General features: G+C 42.4%; 1 protein-coding gene across 1 annotated transcript in view; it reads left to right on the top strand.

Annotated features, from left to right (window-relative positions):
- Positions 1-21,721, top strand: part of LOC134337819 (coiled-coil domain-containing protein 30-like) — a 119,505-nt gene that overhangs the window by 83,751 nt on the left and 14,033 nt on the right. Inside the window, exons 16-21 of the mRNA XM_063033087.1 lie at positions 986-1,114; positions 7,126-7,296; positions 9,453-9,662; positions 16,355-16,512; positions 20,144-20,309; positions 21,422-21,543. Of these exons, the coding sequence (XP_062889157.1) occupies positions 986-1,114; positions 7,126-7,296; positions 9,453-9,662; positions 16,355-16,512; positions 20,144-20,309; positions 21,422-21,543 (956 nt within the window). The remainder of the gene's footprint in view (positions 1-985; positions 1,115-7,125; positions 7,297-9,452; positions 9,663-16,354; positions 16,513-20,143; positions 20,310-21,421; positions 21,544-21,721) is intronic.

Below are 21,721 nucleotides of genomic sequence, written 5' to 3'. Positions count from 1 at the left end.
CACATATTCAGGCCATATTCTGCAATTTTCCCCTACTCTTGAGGAACCAAATACAGATTGAATCATTGCTTTGTAACAAAAAGTGGAGGAAGCAGATTTCAGAACTCATAATCTTTCATAGAAGAGCCAAGCAGGCTCGACATGCAACTCCATGCTGAATCTTTTTTAGGGGGTTCACTACTGCTTTTTTTGGGAAAAAAGTTGTGTGCTATGATTAATATCATTTAAGAGATAAAAATCGAATATAAAAAAGTAATACAGGTTTACATAGCATCTCTGCTTCTATGTCTTATGATCTTGTCATCCTAAGGGCCAATGTGGAAGTTCATTTTCACCACAAATTACTGTGTCAATTAATGTATACTTGTCTGAACTTGAATTCTTGTATTGGGCACCTTTAGAAATGGAATTTAATTGATAAGAATTGTGTTGATAATGACCCATTAATTGACCCATTGTTGTGTCCCACTATGGCTTCTAAGATGCTGTGTAGAAACAATTCTACTGCAACATGCACAATCACTTATTTCATTTCTTGGAGATTTGTGCATCGCACTTCACTTTCATGATTCCCTTGGCCTATTTAAGGTGAAGTTGGACCCACCAATTTAATCTAGTAGGGCATTTATGCCTCTTTCCTCAGACCTCCTCATTTTGAATTGGATTCAGTCAATTATTTGCCTCATTGTTTGTGGGATATTGCTGTGTTCAAAATTGTGGTCCATTTAATTTCAGGTTTTTTTGTGTGTAAAATTCCAAGACTTCATAATATTACATTTGTAATACATTACTGATGGATGAATCACCCTATGTAATGAGCATTAATGGCAGTGAAAAGCATGCACCATCTCAGCATTATTAAAGGCACCTGTAGTAAAGCATTCTTGCGCGAGAGCACCGGAGAGTCAACCTGAAGGCTACTCACCATTCTGGGGTTACTGTGTCTTTTCTGCTCAAAACAACAAGTGACTGACTTCTGTTTTAGGTGCAGCTCCAGGCTCTGAAGGTGGAAGTGAGCCAGATGCAGTCTTCCCTAGAATTCGAACAGAAGAATGCTTGCCAGCAGAAACAAACCCTAGAATTGCAGCTTGAGGAATCAAACAATAAGCTCAAGGTAAATGAAGCTTAAGAAGTATTCTCAAAGATTATTGCTGCTAATTCTCTTTGGTAGCTTTCAGTAATTTGACAGAAGCACTTAAGCTGTGCTGAAATATCAACTCGCAAAAGAATTAGAGCTGCCTTGGCTCTAGCTGGAATCCTTCCTTATACCATTCTCATTCTTTCCTTTTGTTTTTAAAGATACTTCTTAACATATATTTAATTAAATTTTTGGACATCTGGCCTTATAACTCTGTCCTTAGTAAGCTGGTTGAGGAAATACCTGTGGAAACAGAAATAGGTAATGTTTCAGATTGGGAACTCTATATGAAAACTGGAAAAAAGAGAAAGCTCTTACTTTATATAGCAGAAAAGGTGGGCATATATTCCCTTCTGTTCCCCATTCGCAACTCCCTGGTCCGCTCTATCACTCCCCCACCTTACTACCAGTCCCTATTGTGTGGAACTTTCCCACTGCAGGAGATGCAACTGATGTCCTTTCATCTCTTCCTATTCCACCATCAAGGGACCCAAATAGTCTTTCCTGGTAATGCTTGTGATTCACCTGCACTTCTTCCAGTCTTGTGTACTGTATTTGGTGTTCACTATGTGGCCTCCACTACTCTGTAGGAATCAGATACAGTATAAATCATTGCTTTGTGGAGCATCTGTACAAAATTAGTAGAACATTACACCAATATAAATCTTAATTGCCATATTAGGTCATCCATTTTTACTTTATGTTCCACCCAACCCTTCCCCATCTTCTATGCCGGCTAAGCTAACTTCTTTCTCTTTTTCTAGTTCTGATGAAGCATCCCAGACGTGAACTATTAACTGTTTCTCTTTCTGACCTGCTCAGTTTTTCCTGCATTTTGTGTTTTAATTTCTAACAACTCCTAATATGGTTCAGTATCAGTGTTCAGAATATGCCTAGCAACATAAGATGACCAGAACTGAATGCACGGCTTTGTGAGGGGCAGAGTGTTCATCCTAAGTTCAAATTCTTTGACAAGTGACAAAGCAAACTGATGAAAGTAGAGTAATGGATATTGTGTATATGAATTTTAGGAAGGCACTTGTCAAATACCCCGTGGTAGGCTTGTTGAGAAAGTCAGCAGGCATTGTGGCTGCATGGATTCAGAATTGCCTTGTCTACAGAAGACAGAGGGTGGTAGCAGATGGTGTGTATTGTTCCTGAAGTTTGGTGACCAATGTTCCGTAGGAATTTGTTCTAGTATCTCTGTTCTTTCTGATTTGGGTGAAGAAGTGGAAGGGTGGATTAGTCAGTTTGCAAATGTCACGAAGGTTAGTGGTGTTGTGGATAGTATAGCTTACAAATGGATACAGATAGGATACATAACTTTAAGGTGATTGGTGGAAAGTATGGGGGGATGTCAGAGGTAGTTTCTTTTTAAGCAAGAGTTGTGGGTGATCGGAACATGCTGCCAAGGGTAGGGGTAAAGGCAGATGCATTAAGGACATTTAGGAAGCTCAGAATCAGAATCAGGTTTAATTTGACTGGTATATGTCATGAAATTTGTTGTTCTGCAGCAGCAATACATTGCAGCACACAATAATAAAACAGAACTATAGGTTACAATAAGTATATATAGAAAAATTAAATAGGCAGTGCAAAACAGAAAAATAGTTAGCAAGGTAGTGTTCATGGATTCATTGTCCATTCAAAAATCTGTTGGCAGAGGGGAAGAAGCTGTTCCTGAAACATTGAGTCTGCATCTTCAGGCTCCTGTACCTCCTCCTTGATGGTAGCAATGAGAAGTGGGCATGTCCTGAGTGAAGGGGGTTCTTAATGCATGATGCCACCTTATTGATGCATCACCTTTTGAAGGTGTCCTTGATGCTGGGGTGGCCAGTGCCCATCATTGAGCTGGTTGCATATACAACTTTCTGCAGCTTTTTCCAATCCTTTGTCGTGGCTCTTCCCCACCAGATGGCGAAGCAACCAGTTAGAATGGTCTGCACGAAACATCTGTAGGAATTTGAGAACGTCTTTGGTGACAAACCAAGTTCCTTCAAACTCCTAATGAAATATAGCTGTTGTTGTGCCTTCTTTGTAATTGCATCAATATGTTGGGCTCAGGACAGATCTTCAGAGATGTTGACACCCAGGAACTTGAAACTGCTCAGCCTTTTCACCGCTGATCCCTCAATGAGGACTGGTGTGTGTTCCCTCGACTTCCTTTTCCTGAAGTCCACAATCCATCAATTCCTTCCAGCTGACGTAACTTGCTTTGCCACCATCTGAAATTCTAACAACAAAGGTTGCGTCATTGGCAAATTTATAGATGCTTTTTGAGCTGTGCCTAGCCACACAGTCGTGGGTGCAGAGAAAGTAGAACGGTGGGCTGAGCACACATCCTTGTGGTGTGCCAGCGTGGATTGTCTGTAAGGAGGAAACATTAAATCCGATCTGCAAAGACTGTCGTCTCCCAGTGAGGAAATCAAGGATCTAGATGCAGAGGATGATACAGCGGCCCAGATTTTGGAGCTTGTTGATGAGTACTGAGGGTATGATGGTGTTCAACGCTGAGCTGTAATCAATGAATGACAGTCTGACATAAGTATTGCTATTGTTCAGCTGATCCAAGACTGAGTAGGGAGCGAGTGAGTTTGTATCTGCTGTACACCTATTGTGGGGAGAGACAAGTTGGGTCTAGGTTTTTGCTTAGGAAGGAGTTGCTTCTAGCCATGACCAATCTCACAAAGCACTTCATCACAGTAGATACGAGTGCCAGTGGGTGACAGTTATTGGGACAATTCTTGGGCACTGGTATAATTGTCACCTTTTTGAAACAGGTAGGAACCTCCGACTGCAGCAGTGAGAAATTGAAGATATCCTTGAATACTCCTGCCAGTTGGTTGGCACAGGTGTTCAGAGCTCTTCCTGGCACACCATTGAGGCCTGATGCCTTGCAATGATTCACCCTCTTGAAAGATGCTCTCACGACGGCCTCTGAGACAGAATTCACAAGGCCACCACGTGCCACAGGGATTTGCATGGGTGGTTTTATTCTCTCTTTCAAAGTGTGCATAAAATACATTGAGCTCATCTGGGAGCGATGCATCAGAGACATTCGTGATTTTAGGTTCCACTTTGTAGGAGGCACTGTCCTGCAAACCCTGCCAGAGCTGACATACATCCGATTTCGTCTCTAATCCTGGTCTGAATTAATTTTTATTCTTAAAATAGCCGCCCATAAGTCATACCTAGACTTTTGTATCATTCTGGATCATCAGTTTTGAATGCCCTCAGCAGACCTGGTTCAACCACAGTTTTTGGTTTGGATGTATCAGGTATTTCCTCGAAAGCACACACTCATCCACACAGGTCTTTGTAGAGTCAGTGACAACTGTGGCTTATTCATTCAGATTTGAAGATGAATCCCTAAATATTATCTAGTCCACCAATTCAAAGTTGTCCTGTAAGTGCTCCTCTGCCTTCATTGATCATACCTTCTTAGTCCTCACCATTGGTGCCGTGGTCTTTCGTCTCTGCCTATACGCTGGGAGGAGAAGTACAACTAAGTGATCTGACTTTCCAAAGTGTGAGTGTGGGATGGCATGGGAAACATTCCTGATGGTGGTATAACAGTGGTCAAGAGTGTTGGCTCCTCTGGTTCCACAGGTGATATGTTGGTGGTAGTTGTTCAGAGACTTCTTCGAGCTGGCCTGGTTGAAATCTCCTGCAATGGTAGGGAAGGCATTAGAGTGCACTGTTTTGTGTCTGCTAGTTATGGTGTTCAGCTCCTCCGGTGCCTGGCTGATGTTGGCCTGAGGCACTACCAGGATGATGGCATAAACTTCCCTTGGCAAGTAAAAAGGATGCCATCTGACTGCAAGATGTTTCAGGTCAGATGATCAGGTCTGAGACAAAACCACCACATCTGTGCACCATGATGAGTTAACCACAAAGCATACCCCACCTCCCCTACCTTTAAAAGACTCAACTAACATGTCTTTACAGTGAATGGTGAACTCATTTAGCTGCAGTGCTGCGTCAGAAATGGCGCTGGTGAGTCACGTTTCTGTGAAGCAAAGTACACAGCAGTCCCTGATGTACCTCTGGAACTGCAATTTTGCTCTGAAGTCTTCATTTTTATTTTCCAGAGATTGTACTCTTGGCAGCGGGATAGTCGAGTGGAGGGTTGAAAGCCTCTGTGTTTCAATCATACTTGTAGACTAGGGTGCAATCCCTGCTTCCGTTTTCTTAAAGAGGAACTGCACTTGCAACCCGAGTCTACAATCTGGGATCCGCCAATTTTGAGTGTCAATAAATTTTTTAAATATCTTAATACAATAGTGCTTACTAAAATACCTGTGGCTGTGACTGTAGATTTCAGCTGTAGTAATTCTTAACCCAAATATTTGTTGATTCCCATCAGAACTGCATGCAAAGCGTCACCATCCATTCATTTTTAGATGGCACATGGATAAAAGAAAAATGGAGGGCTATGTAAGAAGAGAGGGTTAGATCAATCTCGGAGTAGGTTAAAAGGTTGGCAAAACATCATGGACAAAGGGCACAATGTTGTGCCGACCTTGTGCTGTATTGTGTTTTGTGGACAATACTGTGCTGTATTGATCTGTTGTATTTGAAAGCATTGAAGGTATCAGTACAAATTCCAATTATTTTTGAGTATGTTCATATTATTCTGGAGACAACTAGGACCCTGGAATTCTTTGGGCTACACAAGCTAGAATGGTTTCAGTAGACCTCTGATAAGGGTGTAAGCTCATATTTAGGCTGTCAAGTCTGACTTATTAATGTTCCTGAATTTTGTACTGATGCACTCTAGTGTACTGTATCTTCCTTCTGTTAAAACATTTATTTAAGAAAGTAGTAATGCCCTTCGTGGTAATATTTTACATTTTACTGTTTCTGTTTTTTGGGTAATTTTGTAGAATAAACATCTAGTTCAGGGGCTTTTCACTTGTCAGCTATGTAGACACCATGTAATCAGTGAAAACCTGCATATGTTATTGGGCTTAAACAAAGGGAACTCAGTAATGTCCTAGATTTAATCTTCCTGTAAACTAAGTTTGTATTGGGATCTGGGAAATACTGGAAAGCAATTAATGTCCGTCCTTAATTGCCCTTGGGAAGGTTGTGAACTACCTTCTTGAAAATGTCCTGTCCTTGTGGTGAGAGCACTCCCACAGTGCTATTCCAGGATTTGTATCCAATGTTGAAGAAAATAAAACAGCAATACTGTATATTTCCAACTCATTGGTGTGTGCCATTTGGAGGAAAACCTGTGGGCTGTGGTATTCACATGCACATTACATTGTGTAGATGGTATACTCTGCATTCACGGTCCACATGCGGAGGAGAGAATGAATACTTAAGGTGGGGTTAATGGGCTAGTAGTTCATGTATGCTACTTTGTCCTGGGTGGTGACAAGGTGATTCAAAATTGCTAGAACTGAATTCATCCTGGTAAGTGGAGTGCATTCCAGCATGCAATTGACTTGACCCTGTAGATGGAGGAAAGGTGAGGCACCTGCAACAGAATATTCAACCTCTACCCTGTTCTTCTGTTTACATGTCTGATCCATTTGAGCTTCTGGTCAATAAGACTACTGAGTCCCCCGCATAAATATTCTCTTGATTAATGACGTGGAAGACTCAACAACAGTAGTTCAATTGAATATCAAGAGTTGGCAGTTAGATTCTCCTTTGTGGTCATTGCATGCTATTCTATGGCATGAATAAGTGGCTCCAAATCTTTTTAGCTGTTACCTTTGCACATTTGGCTCCTTAGTTTCCAACATAATGAATATCTAGCTTGCATTTTTTCAGTGTTAAGCTTCTGTCAATTGCTGTATCTTCAAACACTATTTGTCCAACATCATCAGTGAATGGTTACAGAACAGTGGTTCTCAATGTACATATTGGCCTTGATATTATTTAGCCTGGAGAATGAAAGACAGAAGGTGGAGTTAAGTGTAAATATAGAACATTGAAGTTATTTTGAAAACTGAAGCATTCTTTTAAATTGGCAGTCTCAAGAAGCCTCGTTGGCTCAGTACGTGGAAGAGTCACGCCAACTGCGACAGGACTTACAGAGGGTGCACAATCTGTGCAGCAGCGCTGAGAAAGAACTAAAGTACAAGAGAGAACAACTAATGGATCTGAAAAATCAAAATTCTCTACTTGATCAGGAAAATACCAGGGTGAGCGCCACATGTAATAGTGATCAAAACTAAGAATCGAAAACTTAGGGTCTTTTGAGTAAAACAAACAGAAGAAAACATTGATTCATTAAGTCCTTCTGAGTTGTAGGAACTGAGTTGCTGGCATGTATGATTTTGATGATTGTTGCCATCAAGAAATTAGTTTCAAGATGCATCCTTGTTCAGCATGTTAATACAATATAGTGTGGCTTAGAAAGTGGTGTTACAATGGATACATTAATTGCAAATGCATAACAGGCCAACATATACTTCGCTTGAGGTGCCATTACTGCACCTTGCACGCGGGTGTTGTATGATAAAGTGGTAGAGCACTACAGTACAGAAACAGGTGCTTTGGCATATCTAGTCTGTGCCAACCTAACCATCTGCCTAGTCCCATCTACATGTGCCTGGGCCATGTCACTCCAAACCCCTCCTATCCATGTACCTATTCAAACTATTATTTAAATATTACAATTGAACCTGCATCTACCAGTTTACTCCACACCCACACCGTCCTCTGAGTTAAGACGTTTCCCCTCAGATTCCCCTTGAATACTTCACCTTTCACTTTTCACCTTAAACCCATGATCTCTAGTTCTGGTCTTACCCAATGTGAGGGGGAAAAGTCACCCTATCTATACCCCTCATAATTTTTTATACCTCTACAAGGCCTCCCCTCATTTTCCTATCCTCCAGGTAATATGGTCCTAACATATTTAACCTTAAGACCCTCTGAGCAGCACAAGCAAACCTCCCCACAAGGATATTGGCTCCCACTCCAGTTCAGATGCAAACTGTCCGATTTTTGCAAGTTCCAACTGCTCAAAAAGAGAGTCCGATAGTCCAAAAATATGATGCCTTCCTCCCCAACCCCACACATGTTAATCTGCATCATCTTCTTATTACTTGCCTCACTAGCATGTGACACCACCTGAGATCACCACCTGTCTTTTAACCTGGTGCCTAACTCCGTGAACTCACTTTGCAGGGCTTTGACACCCTTCCTGCCCTTGTCATTGGTACCAACGTAGACAGTGACTTCTGGAAGCTCACCTTGCCCCTTAAGAATCTGAGACACCCCTGACCCTGGCACCTGGGAGGCAACATCTTGGAGTTTCAATCTCATTCACAGGGTCTCCTATCCGTTCCCATAACCAAAGAATTCCTGTCACTACTGGATTGCTCTTTCCCCCTCTTCCCTTCTGAGCCACAGAGCCAGTCCCAGTCCCAGAGCCAGAGACCTCGCCTCCGCAGCTTTCTGCCAGTAGTTTTTGCACCCACAAACAGTATCCAAAGCAGTATACTTGTTATGGAGGGGAATGGCTGCATGGGTATTTATTACTGCCTGCTTATTCCCCTTCCATCTCCTAACAGTTACTCAGCTACCTGCAAACTGCAACCTTTGTGTGAGTGCCTCCCAGTAACTCCCATAACTCCTCGTTCCTCAGTCATCTGAATCATCCGTCGGTCAACCAACTCCAGCTCCAGTTCCCTAACATGGTGTGTAAGGAGTTGTAGACAGATGCACTTCTTTCAGATGGAGTCATCCAGTACGCCTGAGGTCTCCCTGTCTTCCCATATCCTGTAAGAGGGGCATTCCATTGCCCTGACAGCCATTCCCATCGCTCTAACAGTGCAATAAGTCAAAAAATATGAAAAATAACTTGCCAGAACCTCACCTTGGCCTCTGTTCACTTCCACCATCTCATCATGCTGAAAGCTTCTTGAGCCAAGTGGTGTAAGACAATCTAAAGATTTTCCTTCTGCGTTTGTGAGAGAATTGATGATCCTGGATCCAAGTCATCGTCAAGGAAGTCCAGCAAAAATAAATCAGCTATAAGCATCCGTAATGGGCTTAGCAGCTAGGTATTCATTACGGGGAATGATATATTTTTATTGAGATACCAGGGCAGGGATGGTTTAAGATGTGATTGAAAGATCCAGTACAAAAAAAGCAATGGCAAAATTGATTCATGCAGAGGTTATTAAAATGTGGAATAGACTGCCGTGTAAATATTGAAGTAGATTGAATTGCAAGATGTGAGAGTTGCAAAAAAAAAAGTAGATACTGTAGATCTGGTGTAGATTTAGCAATGGAACATTTGCAAAGGACATAATAAAGTGTTTAAATATCCATAATTCTTTATTCATAGATGAAAGTGGATTTAAATGCACAGCAGTTCAGGCTATCAGATATGGACAAACACACCATAATGCTGAAATCAGAATGTGAAATTAAACAACAGAGACTAAAAGAAATGGAACTGGAATCCAGCAAGAACTTCCACCTTGCAAAACAATTAAAGTGCGCACAAGAAGATCTCACAGCAGAAAAGAACAGATATACGCGTGCAGAGAAAAAGGTGGGAGGTGATTCTGAGTTTACTTTGGAGAGATTATTTTGTATTTTTAAAATTTAATCCTCAAGCATGTATCTGTTGTAAAAAAGATACTTTCTTTTGGGCTGCTTTTTATCATTACACTGAGTTCCATTAAAATCGTATCATGTAGAAACTAAAATCAATACTTTTGCACTTTTCCTTGTGTTACCGTGTCAAGGGAAGGTAGGGTGATGCAGTGAACTTGAGCTAAGTTTAGGAAAAAAAATTAGGGGAGGTAACTCAAAGCATCAAAGTGACTGAGACTGGAGATTGATTCTGTAAAGCGGCGGTCCCCAACCACCTGGCCGTGGACTGGTACCAGGCCGCAAGGCATGCGCTACTGGGCTGCAAGGAAACGATATGATTTGGCGATAGGAGTCAGCTGCACCTCTCCTCATTCCCTGTCACGCCCACTGTGGAACTTGAACGCACGCGTGGTCATTACCGGCGCGTCATCCATGTCAACGCGGGAAGGAGATCAACTCCTCGAGCTTGCAAATGATGGTGGGCTGAAAAGTATGTTTGACATAACATCTCTGCCGGCATTCTGGATCAAAGTCAAGGCTAAATATCCCAAGATAGCCACGGAAGCACCGAAAACATTGCTTCCATTTCCAACATATCTCTGCAATGAATGCAATGAAAACTAGATTGCAGAATAGACTGGACATAAGGAACCCCCTTCGAGTATCGCTGTCTCCCATCCCCCTTCGATGGGACCGTCTTGTTGCAGGAAAACAAGTATTCAGCCCAGGGCTCCCACTGATTCAGCGATATTGGTGCGTTGCAATGATTTTATATGTTCATACGAGGAAAATATGCGCTGTGTGCTTAATATCCAAACGTTACTTAAAGTGTTATGATGCTATTGATTATAAATGACTTCTATAACCATATAACAATTACAGCACGGAAACAGGCAATCTCTGCCTTTCTAGTCTGTGCTGAACGCTACTCTCACCTCGTCCCACCGACCTGCACTCAGCCCATAACCCTCCATTCCTTTCCTGTCCATATAGCTGTCCAGTTTAACTTTAAATGATAAAATCGAACCTGCCTCTACCACTTCTACTGGAAGTTCGATCAACACTTACTTCAAGCTCCCCTGTCCTCCTCTGATAATTGACCTATTGCTATATTCAAGCGAGGAAAATATGCGCTGTGTGTTTAATATTAAATTCATTAGATAAACCTTTTTAGAAATGAAATTGAGTGTATTAGCCACTTATCACCTATATTCCGGTCGTGATTAACACCCCGCCCCCCCCAAATAGAATCGCTAAAAACGATTTGCAGAAAAAAGATCTGCACGTGCATGCATGCGCACTGGTGCCCGCACAAGGCTCCATGGTCATTGTAGTCTTTTCTGGGTAAACACAACGTATGTGACTGCTACTCTTGTCCGTTGGCAACCGTACCCCGCCCCCCACCCCCTGGTTCGGCTGGTCCACAAGAATATTGTCAATATTAAACCGATTCGCAGTGCAAAAAAGGTTGGGGACCCCGGCTGCAAAGCACAAGGCGTTAGTGTGTGTGTGTGTGTGTGTGTGTGTGTGTGTGTGTGTGTGTATGTTTGAGTGATATACAAATCAATCTAAAACTTATCTGATCTGTAACAAGAGAAATTCTGCAGATGCTGGAAATCCAAGCAACACCCACAAAATGCTGGAGGAATTCACCAGGCCAGGCAGCATCTATGGTAAAGTGTATAGTCGACATTTTGGGCTGAGACCCTTCATCAGGACTGGAGAAAAGAAGATGAGGAGTCAGAGTTAGAAGGTGGGAAGAGGGGAGGGAGAAGCACAAGATGATAGGTGAAACCGGGGAGTGGGGGTGGAGGGATGAAGTACGGAGCTGGGAAGTTGATTGGTGAAGGAGATACAGGGCTGGAGAAGGGGGAATTTGATAGGAGAGACAGAAGGCCATGGAAGAAAGAAAAGGAGGAGGAGCATCAGAGGGAGATGATGGGCAGGTAAGGAGATAAGGTGAGAGAGGGAAAAGGGGGTGGGGAATGGTGGGGGGGGGGGGAGACCCATTACCGGAATTTGAGTAATCGGTGTTCATGCCATCAGGTTGGAGGCTACCCAGATGGAATATAAGGTGTTGTTCCCCCAGCCTGAGTTGTATCTGATCTGTATCTACTGTCCATATCCACATATTGGTCAAGATAGGATACAACAACAATGCTATAACTGGGGTAGGATAGACACTATTAAAATAATTCTAGATTCCCTGATTCTTGGAGTTATACAGCATAGGAACAGGCACTTTGGCTCGACTTGTCCATGCTGACTGAGACGCCTGTTTAAGCTAAAGCCATTAGCCTGAATTTGGTTCACATTGCTAAACTTTCCTATCAAGGTATCTGTCCATGTGTTTTTTTTAAACATTGTAATTGTACCTGCCTCTATCGCTTCCTCCGGTAGCTCATTCTGTATATCCACCAGCTCTGTGTGGAAAAATCTTGCTTTCACTTTAAACCTATGCACTCTAGTTTTAGACTCCCCACCCTGGGAAAAAGACCACGTATATACTGGATATCTGCATAATTTTATAAATCCTCAGTCTCCTACCCTCCAGGTAAAATATATCCAGCACATCTAATCTGCCCTTATGACTCCAGTCCCAGCAATATCCTTGAGAATCTTTTCTGTACTCTTTCTAGCTTAAAAAAAAACATCCTTCCTATAGTGTGGTGACCATATCTTCACACTATGTTCCATGCACGGTCCAGCAAATGCTTCGTATTGCTGCAATGTGATGTCCCAACTCCTATACTCAGTGCCACATGCAACGTCTGCCGTTTACAGAAGAGATTGAGCAAAATGCTGGGGGAACTCAGCAAGTCAGGCAGCATCTATGGAGGGGAACAAACAGTGAATGTTTTGGGCCGAGACCCTTCAGCATGACTGGAAAGGAAGTGAGCAGATACGATAATAAGAAAATAGGGGGAGGAGAATGAGTACAAGCTGGCAGGCGATAACAAGTGAGAGGGAAGGTGGGTGGGGAGGGGGGAGGTGAGGTAAGAAACTGGGAGGTGAAGGGCTGAGGAAGAAGGAACCTGATAGGAGAGGACATGGACCATGGAAGAAAGGGAAGGAGTAGGGGCACCAGAGGGAAGTGATGGGCAGGAGAAATGAAGAGAAGGGGTGAGAGGGGAATCAGAATGGGTAATGGAATTAGAAAGAAAGGGGAAGGGGGTGAAATTACCTGAAGATAGAGAAATCAATGTTCATGCCAGCAAGATGGAAGCTACCCAGGCAGAATATGAGGTGTTGCTCCTCCAACCTGAGTTTGACCTCATCATTCCGGTAGAGGAGGCCATGCCCCTACGTGTCTGAATGGGACCAGGAAATCAAATTGAAATGGGTGGCTACCAGGAAATCCCAGCTTTGTTGCAGACTGAGCGAAGGCATGTGACAAAATGGTCCCCCAATCTACGTTAGGTCTCACTAATGTAGTGGAGGCCTCACCTGGAGCACCAAATACAGTAGGTGATGCTGACAGACTCACAGGTGAAATGGCACCGCAACTGGAAACACTGTTTAGGGTCCTGAATAATGGTGAGGAAAGAGGTGTAGGGGCACATATTGCTCCTGTCCTGCTTGCAGGAATAAGTGCTACATTGGATGTCAGTGGGGAAGGATAAATGGACAAAGGAGTCACGGAGAGCTGGGAGGTGAGCAAATAAAGATATGCTTAGTGGTAGGATCCCGTTGTAGATGTCTGAACTCACAGAGGATGTTGTGCTGGATACAGAGGCTCATGAAGTGGTAGGTAAGGACAACAGGAACCCTATCCCTGATGTGGTGGCAGGAGAATGAGGTGAGGGCAGATGTGTGAGAAATGGGGAAGATGCAGGTGAAGGCAGCATTGATGGGGGTGAACGCACAACCCCGTTCCTTGAAGAAGGAAGATATCTCAGATGTTCTAGAATGGAAAGTCTCATCCTGAGAACAGATGCAGTGACACTGAGGAACTGAGAAAAGGGAATAGCATTTTTACAAGTGACATTTGGGAAGAGGTACAGTCAAAAAGCTGTGGGAGTCAGAACCTTTATAAAATATATCAATATCCAGAGAGAGAGAGAAGGGGGAAAGAGGTGTCAGAGTAAATTTGAGGGCAGGGTAGAAGTTGAAGGCAAAATTGATGAAATTGTTCAGCTTAGCATTAGTGCGGAAAGCAGCAGCAGTGCAGTCATTAATGTAGCATAGAAAGAGTTGGGGAGCATTACCAGCGTAGAATTGGAGCAAGGATTGTTCCGTGTAGACAAAAAAAGGCAAGCATAGCTGGGGCCCATGTAGGTGCCCATGGCTACACGTTGGGTGTAGAGAAAGTGGAAGGGACCAAAAGAGAAATTGTTGAGGGTGAGGAACCAGTTCTGCCAGATGGAAGAGGGTTGTATTAAGTGTAACTGGGGGGGGGGGGGGGGAGGTTAGGTCTTTTGTCCAGAAAGAAGCAGAGAGTGTTAGATGACAGAAGTGTTTGGGGACTGGATATACATAGTGAAAATGAGGTGATCAGGGCCAAGGAACTTAAAGCAATTGAAGTAATTAAGCCTGCTATATGCTCTCTTCACTACTATGCCCACATTCACAGAAAGCACTCCCCAGGGCTCTGCCATTTACTGTCTATGTCCTGGCAAAGGTTTGAGGTTTATAAAATTATGGGGCAGAAGTCTTTTTAACTTCTCAAAATGCAACACGTTGCACTTACCTGAACTAAATTCCATCTCCTATTCCTTTGCCCACTTTCCTAGTTATCAGCATGCTATTGTAATCTTGGCCAGCCTTATTCAGTGTCCACGATAGCACAAATTTTGATATCATGTGCAAACTTAGAAAACATGCCGCCTACATTCTCATCCAGATGATTAATTTAAATGTCATATAAACAGATGACCCAGCTGTTCACAGGTCTCCAACCTGAAATGCAACGTTACTGCCAGCCTCTGCCTCCCCACCAAGCTGATTCTGTATCATTTGGCCATCTCACTCTGGATAGCATGTGTTCTAACCTTACAGACCGATAAAGCTTATTCAATCTAAGCAAAGTCATGCGGGTGCTAATCAGCCCATGCCTTTCCAAACACAAAAAAATCCTTTGCTTTTAATACCTTCCAGTAACTTACCCATCACTAATGTAAGGCTCACTGGAATATAGTTCCTAGCTTATCCTTGACATCCTTTTTAAAATAATGGCACAACATTATCCATTCTCATCTTCTGTTACCTCACCCATGGCTAGCAAAGATACATAAAATTGTGCCAGAGTCACAGCAATTCTTTCCCTGCTTCCCATCATGTCCTAGGGTCAGGGCCAAAGGACTCATCTACTTCTGTACACTTCACGGTCACCAACACCTTCAATGTCAGTCAGTTTTAGAATATCATTGTTCTCTTCCTGAACTCTCAGGTCTACCCATGGAATGTATTGTGCTACAGTGTCTTGTCTCAGAGTGAATAGTGGTTCTGAGATGGCTCTTTTTTAAAAGGGAAAGTCACAACCAAAGTTGCAGAAATGTTATCAATTACTCCTGACATGTAATTATGAGCAATATTAATTACAACATCAAATGGTAAAGCAAAAGTAAAATATTAGAAAAGGACTGATTGAAAATAATTTGATCAGAAGGTAGAATCTGTTTCACTTGTAGCAGAAGATTGTGTTTCTGTCTTTCATGATTATACTGAAAGAAAAATATAGAGCAGTTTACAGATAGTAAATGTTGGCATTGTATCTCTCAATATATATTTCTGTTTACAATTCCAAATGGTAAGATGGATTTTTTTGTTCCAGTGGCAAAACAAAACATTCATCTTTCACCATAGAGTAGGGAAGTTTTCTCAAAAATTCCTGGTAAGCTCTAGGATGCAAGCTTCCTCTTCTCTAGATTGGTTAGAACATGTCTCTTCCAGAGGAGATATGTGCCATATATGAACAGAGATACAAAAAGAGAAACAGAACAATCAATCAGGTTAAAGCTGATGGCAAATAGGAAGTGAAAAGCAGGGATATAAATTACATTTAAGTCAATGGATGACAGTTTTGGATTTTTCATTGACTCATGCATGTGGTTAACATTTTTCAGTCAGCTCAGATATATTATGAAACATTGACAGTCCTGATGAAGGGTCTCAACCCGAAACATCAACTGTTTACTCTTCTCCATAGATGCTGCCTGGCCTGCTGAGTTCCTCCAGCATTTTGTGTGTGTTCCTTTGATTTCCAGCATCTGCAGATTTTTGCTTGTTTCATGTACACCCTTGTTGCTTTTGGATAAAATCACACCTAATGTAATTTCAGTTAAAAGGTCTTTTTGTATTCTACCCAGTCAGATGCATTGATAAAACAGGAACTAACATAGAACTAATGGAGAGATGGAACTTAGCCTATTAAATTTATTATAATCATAAGAAATAATTGAATTGGATTCTGGATCTACATTGTGCATCTTTTGCAAAGTATATTAGTTAGTAAATAAAACAGCATTTTTATAAAAATCTGTTCTTTCCAAGCGTCATTTCCAAGGCTGTTTGCCCAGATATTCGTTTAAACTTTCTTTGATTAGCCTATTATTTGAGATCATCTTGTTTTGAATCAATCAACAATGTTTTATTATTCTCTTTTTGTCCTTCCATTACTTCTACAAATAATCTGTCGTGCACCTGAAGACTGCAGAGTTACAGCAGCAACTGAGCAACATTCAGCATCAGCTGCTACTGTCAGAAGCTCAAAATAAGAAGAGGGTGACATTGGAAGCTGAACTGAAGAGAAGCAGAGAAGCAGCAGACAAACTCAGCAGCCAGCTACAAGAGGAAACTATTCAGAGGTAAACTCGGAAGAGACAAATGCCCTGTTACTGTAATTTAGATTATTATAAACATGAGAAAGTCTTCAGTTGCTGGAAATCTAAAGCAAAATGCACAAAATGCTGGAGGAACTCAGCAGGTCAAGCAGCATAAACATTTGATGTTTTGGGCCGAGACCCTTCTTCAAGGCTGGAAAGGAAAGGGGAACACATCAGAGTATAAAGGTAGGGGATCAGGAATTAGAAGGTGATAGGTGTGACAGGTGTGTAGGGAAAGCAAATGGTTGGAGGGGAAGGAATCTGATAGGAGAAGATAATGGACCAATGGAGAAAGGGAAGGAGGAGAGGCACCAAGGGGAGGAAATGGGTAGATGACGTGAAAGTGGGGAATAGAAGAGGGGAGGGGGGAAAAAATTACCAGAAGGAGAATTCATGTTCATGCCATCGGTTTGGAGGCTACCCAGACAGAATATAAGGTGTTGCTCCTCCACCTTGAAGGTAGCCCCATCGTGGCACAAGAGCAGGCCATGGACTGACATGTCGGAATGGGAATGGGAATTGAATTAAACTGTTTGGCCACTGGGAAGTTCCACTTCTGGCAGATGGAGAGGAGGTACTCGTGGCCCACAATTTATAACCGCTGTCACCAGTGTAGAGGAGGCCACATCAGGAGGACCAGACACAATAGACCACAGCAGATTCACAGGTGAAGTGTGGCTTCAGCACTTTGGCCACTTGCAGGGATAAGTGCCTGGAGGGAGATCATTGCAGAGAAATAAATAGACAAGGGAATCATGGAGGGAGTGATTCCTGCGGAAAGTGGTGGCGGGGGGGAAGCAATGATATACTTGGTGGTATGATCCCACTGAAGATGGTGGAAGTTGCAGAGAATGGTATGTTGGATGCCGGGGCTGATATGTAGATCTGAAAGGGCGCTGATGTTAACGTAGAACATAGAACGAAATAGCACAGCAACAGGCCTTTGGCCTGCTATGTCTGTGCTGATCATGATGTTATTTTAAACTGCACATCTACCCTGTGTGATCTACATCCCTTATTCCCTGCCTAAACACATTTGCCGAAATGTCAATTGAACACACTATCAGCATCACTTCTTACAGTGTGTATTGGGCATCTCTTGCAAAACAATAAACTAACCACATAAATTTCCTTTAAACTTCCTTCCTCTCACCCTAAAGTTGCATCCTCTAGTATTTGACATTTCTACCCTGGGAAAAAGACTAACTATATACCTGTCTATGTCTTTCATAATTTTATGTATTTCCATCAGACCATCCAAGTTTATGCAACCTTCTTTTAGTTCATATTTGAATCCAGGCAACAACCTGGCGAACCTCTTCGACACCTTCTACATCCTCCCTGTAATACAGTGATCAGAAATGCACACAATATTCTATATATGGCCCAACCAAAGTTTGAAACACATGTAACAAATTAATCTAACTCCAAAGTTCAAATTATTAACTGAATCAATGTATTCTACAGCAATATCTCTGGACACGTTTTCTGGTGGCCAATGCTGCAATTGCTTTGATACACCACCAACAAGCAGTTGAATAGAATTGTGCCACAGGATAGGAATTAAGTATTAAAACTCTGATTTGGGTTAGATTGGAGATTTAGTCAGGCTGTTTCAGAGGTGCCAGGGCTTCAGTTTAACCAGGCTAGTAACAGGAAATACTGATGACATCCTTTACCTTTACTTTGTTCCATGGGGTCCCCTTGTTGGTAACTGGCCACTACACAGGGTGGATTTGGGTTTAGCTCTTTGCTCTCTGTGCCAAAACTTCCAAACATTTTCCCTTTAAGATTGCTATCTTCTGCTACTTCATTAATGACCTTCCTTTATTTGTAAGGTAGGTATGTACACTGATGATAGTACTATGTCCAGCACCATCCGACTCTTCAGATAATGAAGCAATCTGCATCCAAATGAAGCAAATCCAGGACAATATTCAGGCCTGGGCTGACGGGTGGCAGGTAACATCTGCACCACACAAGTGCCAGGCAGTGTTAATATCCAACGAGATCACTTCTTGACCTTCAATGGCATTACCATCATTGACTCCCCAACTATCAGGATCCTGACTAGAAACTCAACTGGAATAGCCATATGTACAATGTGGCTACAAGAGCAGGTCAGATGTTAGGAATTCTATGGTGAGTAACTCACCTCCTAATCAACCCCCTCCCCCCCCAATAAAGCCTGTCCACAATCTTCTAGGCTGAGGTTAGGAGTGTGATTGAACACTCTCCACTTAACTGAGTGCAGCTTCAACAATACTCAAGAAGTTTGATGCCATACAGGATACAGCAGCCTGCTTGACAGGCACACATCCACTCCCTCACTTACTCCACCACCAACACACACTAACTGCAGTGTATTCCACAGAATGTACTGCAACAATTCACCAAGACTACCTGCCAATCCCACAACCTTTACCAGTGAGAAAGACAACAGGAGTGAAAGCATTGGTAACACCACCACCTGGAAGTTGCCGTCCAAGCCACACACCATTCTGACTTGGAAGTATATCACCATTCCTTTAATGTCGCTAGGCCAAGGTCCTGGAATTCTCTCCCTAATAGTGTTGTACGTCAATCCAAGCCTCAAAGAACAATAGCAGTTCAAGAAGGCAACTCACCAGCACTTTCTCAAGGCAACTAGAGAAGGGCAATTAAGTACTGGCACAGCCTGTGAAACACACATCCCTTGAATTAAAAGAAACGTCCACTTGGTGGAGAATTGTCCTTGGAGAAGCCTTGGATTGCTCTTTACAAATAAAGGATGTTTTGTAGTGTTTCGTTCATTAGGAAACAAGGAACCCACAATATGAATTTAATGCTCTAAGTTTTACTTAGTCCTATACCTGTCAGGATGCATTTCCTAAGACTAGTGGAATCACTCCTAAAATGGATCACTATAGTATTACATATGTAGACAGAAACGTTACTGGTTTATTACTTCTGTCCTCCCTGTTGCTGTGTCTGCTGTGCTAGGAACCTGGCACATATCCTGCCCTACTATCCAATGTGAAGAGGGAATGCCAGTCCAAATCTGGCTGGAAGGGTGAGTGTGGGCCATTGCTAGGAATTTACAGCACAGGTTCCATGTTTGTCAACACTTAGAACTGATGTTGCCAGTCCCTAGTGGCTGGACTCACTCTTTCAGCCAGAGCCCCACACTTCAACACTGAGCCATTGCTGCTCCAGTCGGTGCAGACAGCCTCATCGTGTTCAACCATGGGAGGTTACATGTTGAGGGAAGTGCAAGGATTTGCTCAGCTTTCTGACGCTGCATTGAGCTGCTGAGTAATTTGGGGTGCTGAGTAACTTTGTAAAGTGGGGTGCACACCTACAAGTGTTTGGATTAGAGGATCAAGAGCACTGTTGTGGTGCAAATTTTTAATAGGGATAGCTCCATGTATACTGGGGCTGTCTGATCCACTTAGGAATTCTTGGAAGATGGTTAAAAAATTAGTGCCGTTTTTAGCTGAACTTATTTTTTTCAAAAAGCTAGAGAATATCATTTGTGTCTTTTTTTGGGCTTCACTTCTACCCTTCCTATATGTACATATTGGGGATTTCTATGGTCAAACATGTTACTATTACCATAACTCTTTCCTTGTAGGAAACGTGCAGATCAGAATGTAGAAGAGCTACAGCAACAAGTAAAATTGATGCAAGAAAAGGAAGGATGTTTATCACGTGGCAAATGTGATCTTCAGCTGCAATTACACCAACAGGGGGCACAGCTGCAAGTTTTGGAAAAAGAGAAAGAGTCCATGTGTTCTGAGGTTAGCACCTGAGTGTGAAATGGAACTGAGTGAACCTCAGCTGTATTGTCCATGGGAGGTGACTTTTTGTTGTTTCCATTTTCCCTCCTGCACATCGTTTGGCGTGAATTTTTACTGAGACATCACTCTGCGTGTCCAGGAGTTGCCGGAGCCTTTTAAGCACTCTTGGAACAGGAATGTCTCAGAGGCTGAGATACAAACAGAAACGCCCGGATAACTGAGTACTTGGAGATTATACAACGACATGATCTCATTTGATTGCACATATAGGCCTGGAAATTCTTCTAATATCAGTAGTTTAACATTTATATGCATCTTTACGTGAACTTAATTTGAAACAGTTACTAATTGAGGTCCCGAGATAAATTCTGGAACTGTGCATCATTGCTACTGGACATGTACAGTAATATCAAATGTCTACAAACTAAAATCCCTGAAGGCCTTAACCAGAGAGCTGAGGCATGGTTCAGCATTAGTTAAAAGAGATTTCCCACATCCGGTTCTCTGTCAGTTATTCCACGGTATCTATCTTTTGGCAGTGTGTTGAGTGATTGCACCCCATTCTGTTTCCTGGCCCCCACTCACCCCTCATTCTCACAGTCCCCAAGGGCCCTGATAGCTTATCCACTGATTACAAACCCTTAATCATCTATCCAACTAACTCCTCAGCTCCTCAATGTTCTTCTGACTGATCTTCCAGACCCATAATTATAGCCCTGAGATCCCGATTTCTGATATTTTTGGCCAACTGCCAATCCTAATTTCCTCCCACACTATTCGACTTTGCTCACCACCTCCCTCATCCTCGCCAAACTTCTGAGTCAGTCTCATGTAAGGCATACAGTATGTGCAAACAAAGTACAAAATGGCTCTTCGATTGCATTAAAAATACTTTCTGTGGGATAGAATATTCATGCTGAGAGAGGGGGAGAAGCTAAAATTGCATTGCCCCCTCCCTGCTCCCAAACACTGTTCTCTTGTGCATCTTTCAGTTGTCAGAGAATGAAGAACCCATACATTTTATAGCTGGGTCACTATATTATTTCAAGTATTTTTTATTTAAAAGATTATCTAGTATTTCTAAATTCTAATGGAACTCGTTCTCCTTGTAGAATCTCTGTATTCAAAAGACTAATGATAAGTTGTCAGACGATCTGTGCTCACGCCAACGAGAAGTAGACAAGCTTAAGGAAGAACTGAAGAATGCTTTCCAACGATTAGATTTGCAAGTCAAGTAAGTTGATCGGGCAACCTGTCAGGGATGGTAAGACTGTGGGAAGGAACCATATTGTCTGGGCACAGCTTTTTTTTAAACTGCATGAAGATTTAATCATTTTGGCTGTCCAAAATGCAGAACTGAAAGTGTAAGTATTGCTGATATGTTGCAACAACTGTTCTAGTAGTACTGAGTT

Source organism: Mobula hypostoma, chromosome 25 (genome assembly GCF_963921235.1).
Source record: "Mobula hypostoma chromosome 25, sMobHyp1.1, whole genome shotgun sequence".
In the NCBI taxonomy this organism is placed as follows: domain Eukaryota; kingdom Metazoa; phylum Chordata; class Chondrichthyes; order Myliobatiformes; family Myliobatidae; genus Mobula; species Mobula hypostoma.
Note: the sequence above shows the minus strand (reverse complement) of the source record. Positions and strands in the feature narration are given on the sequence as shown.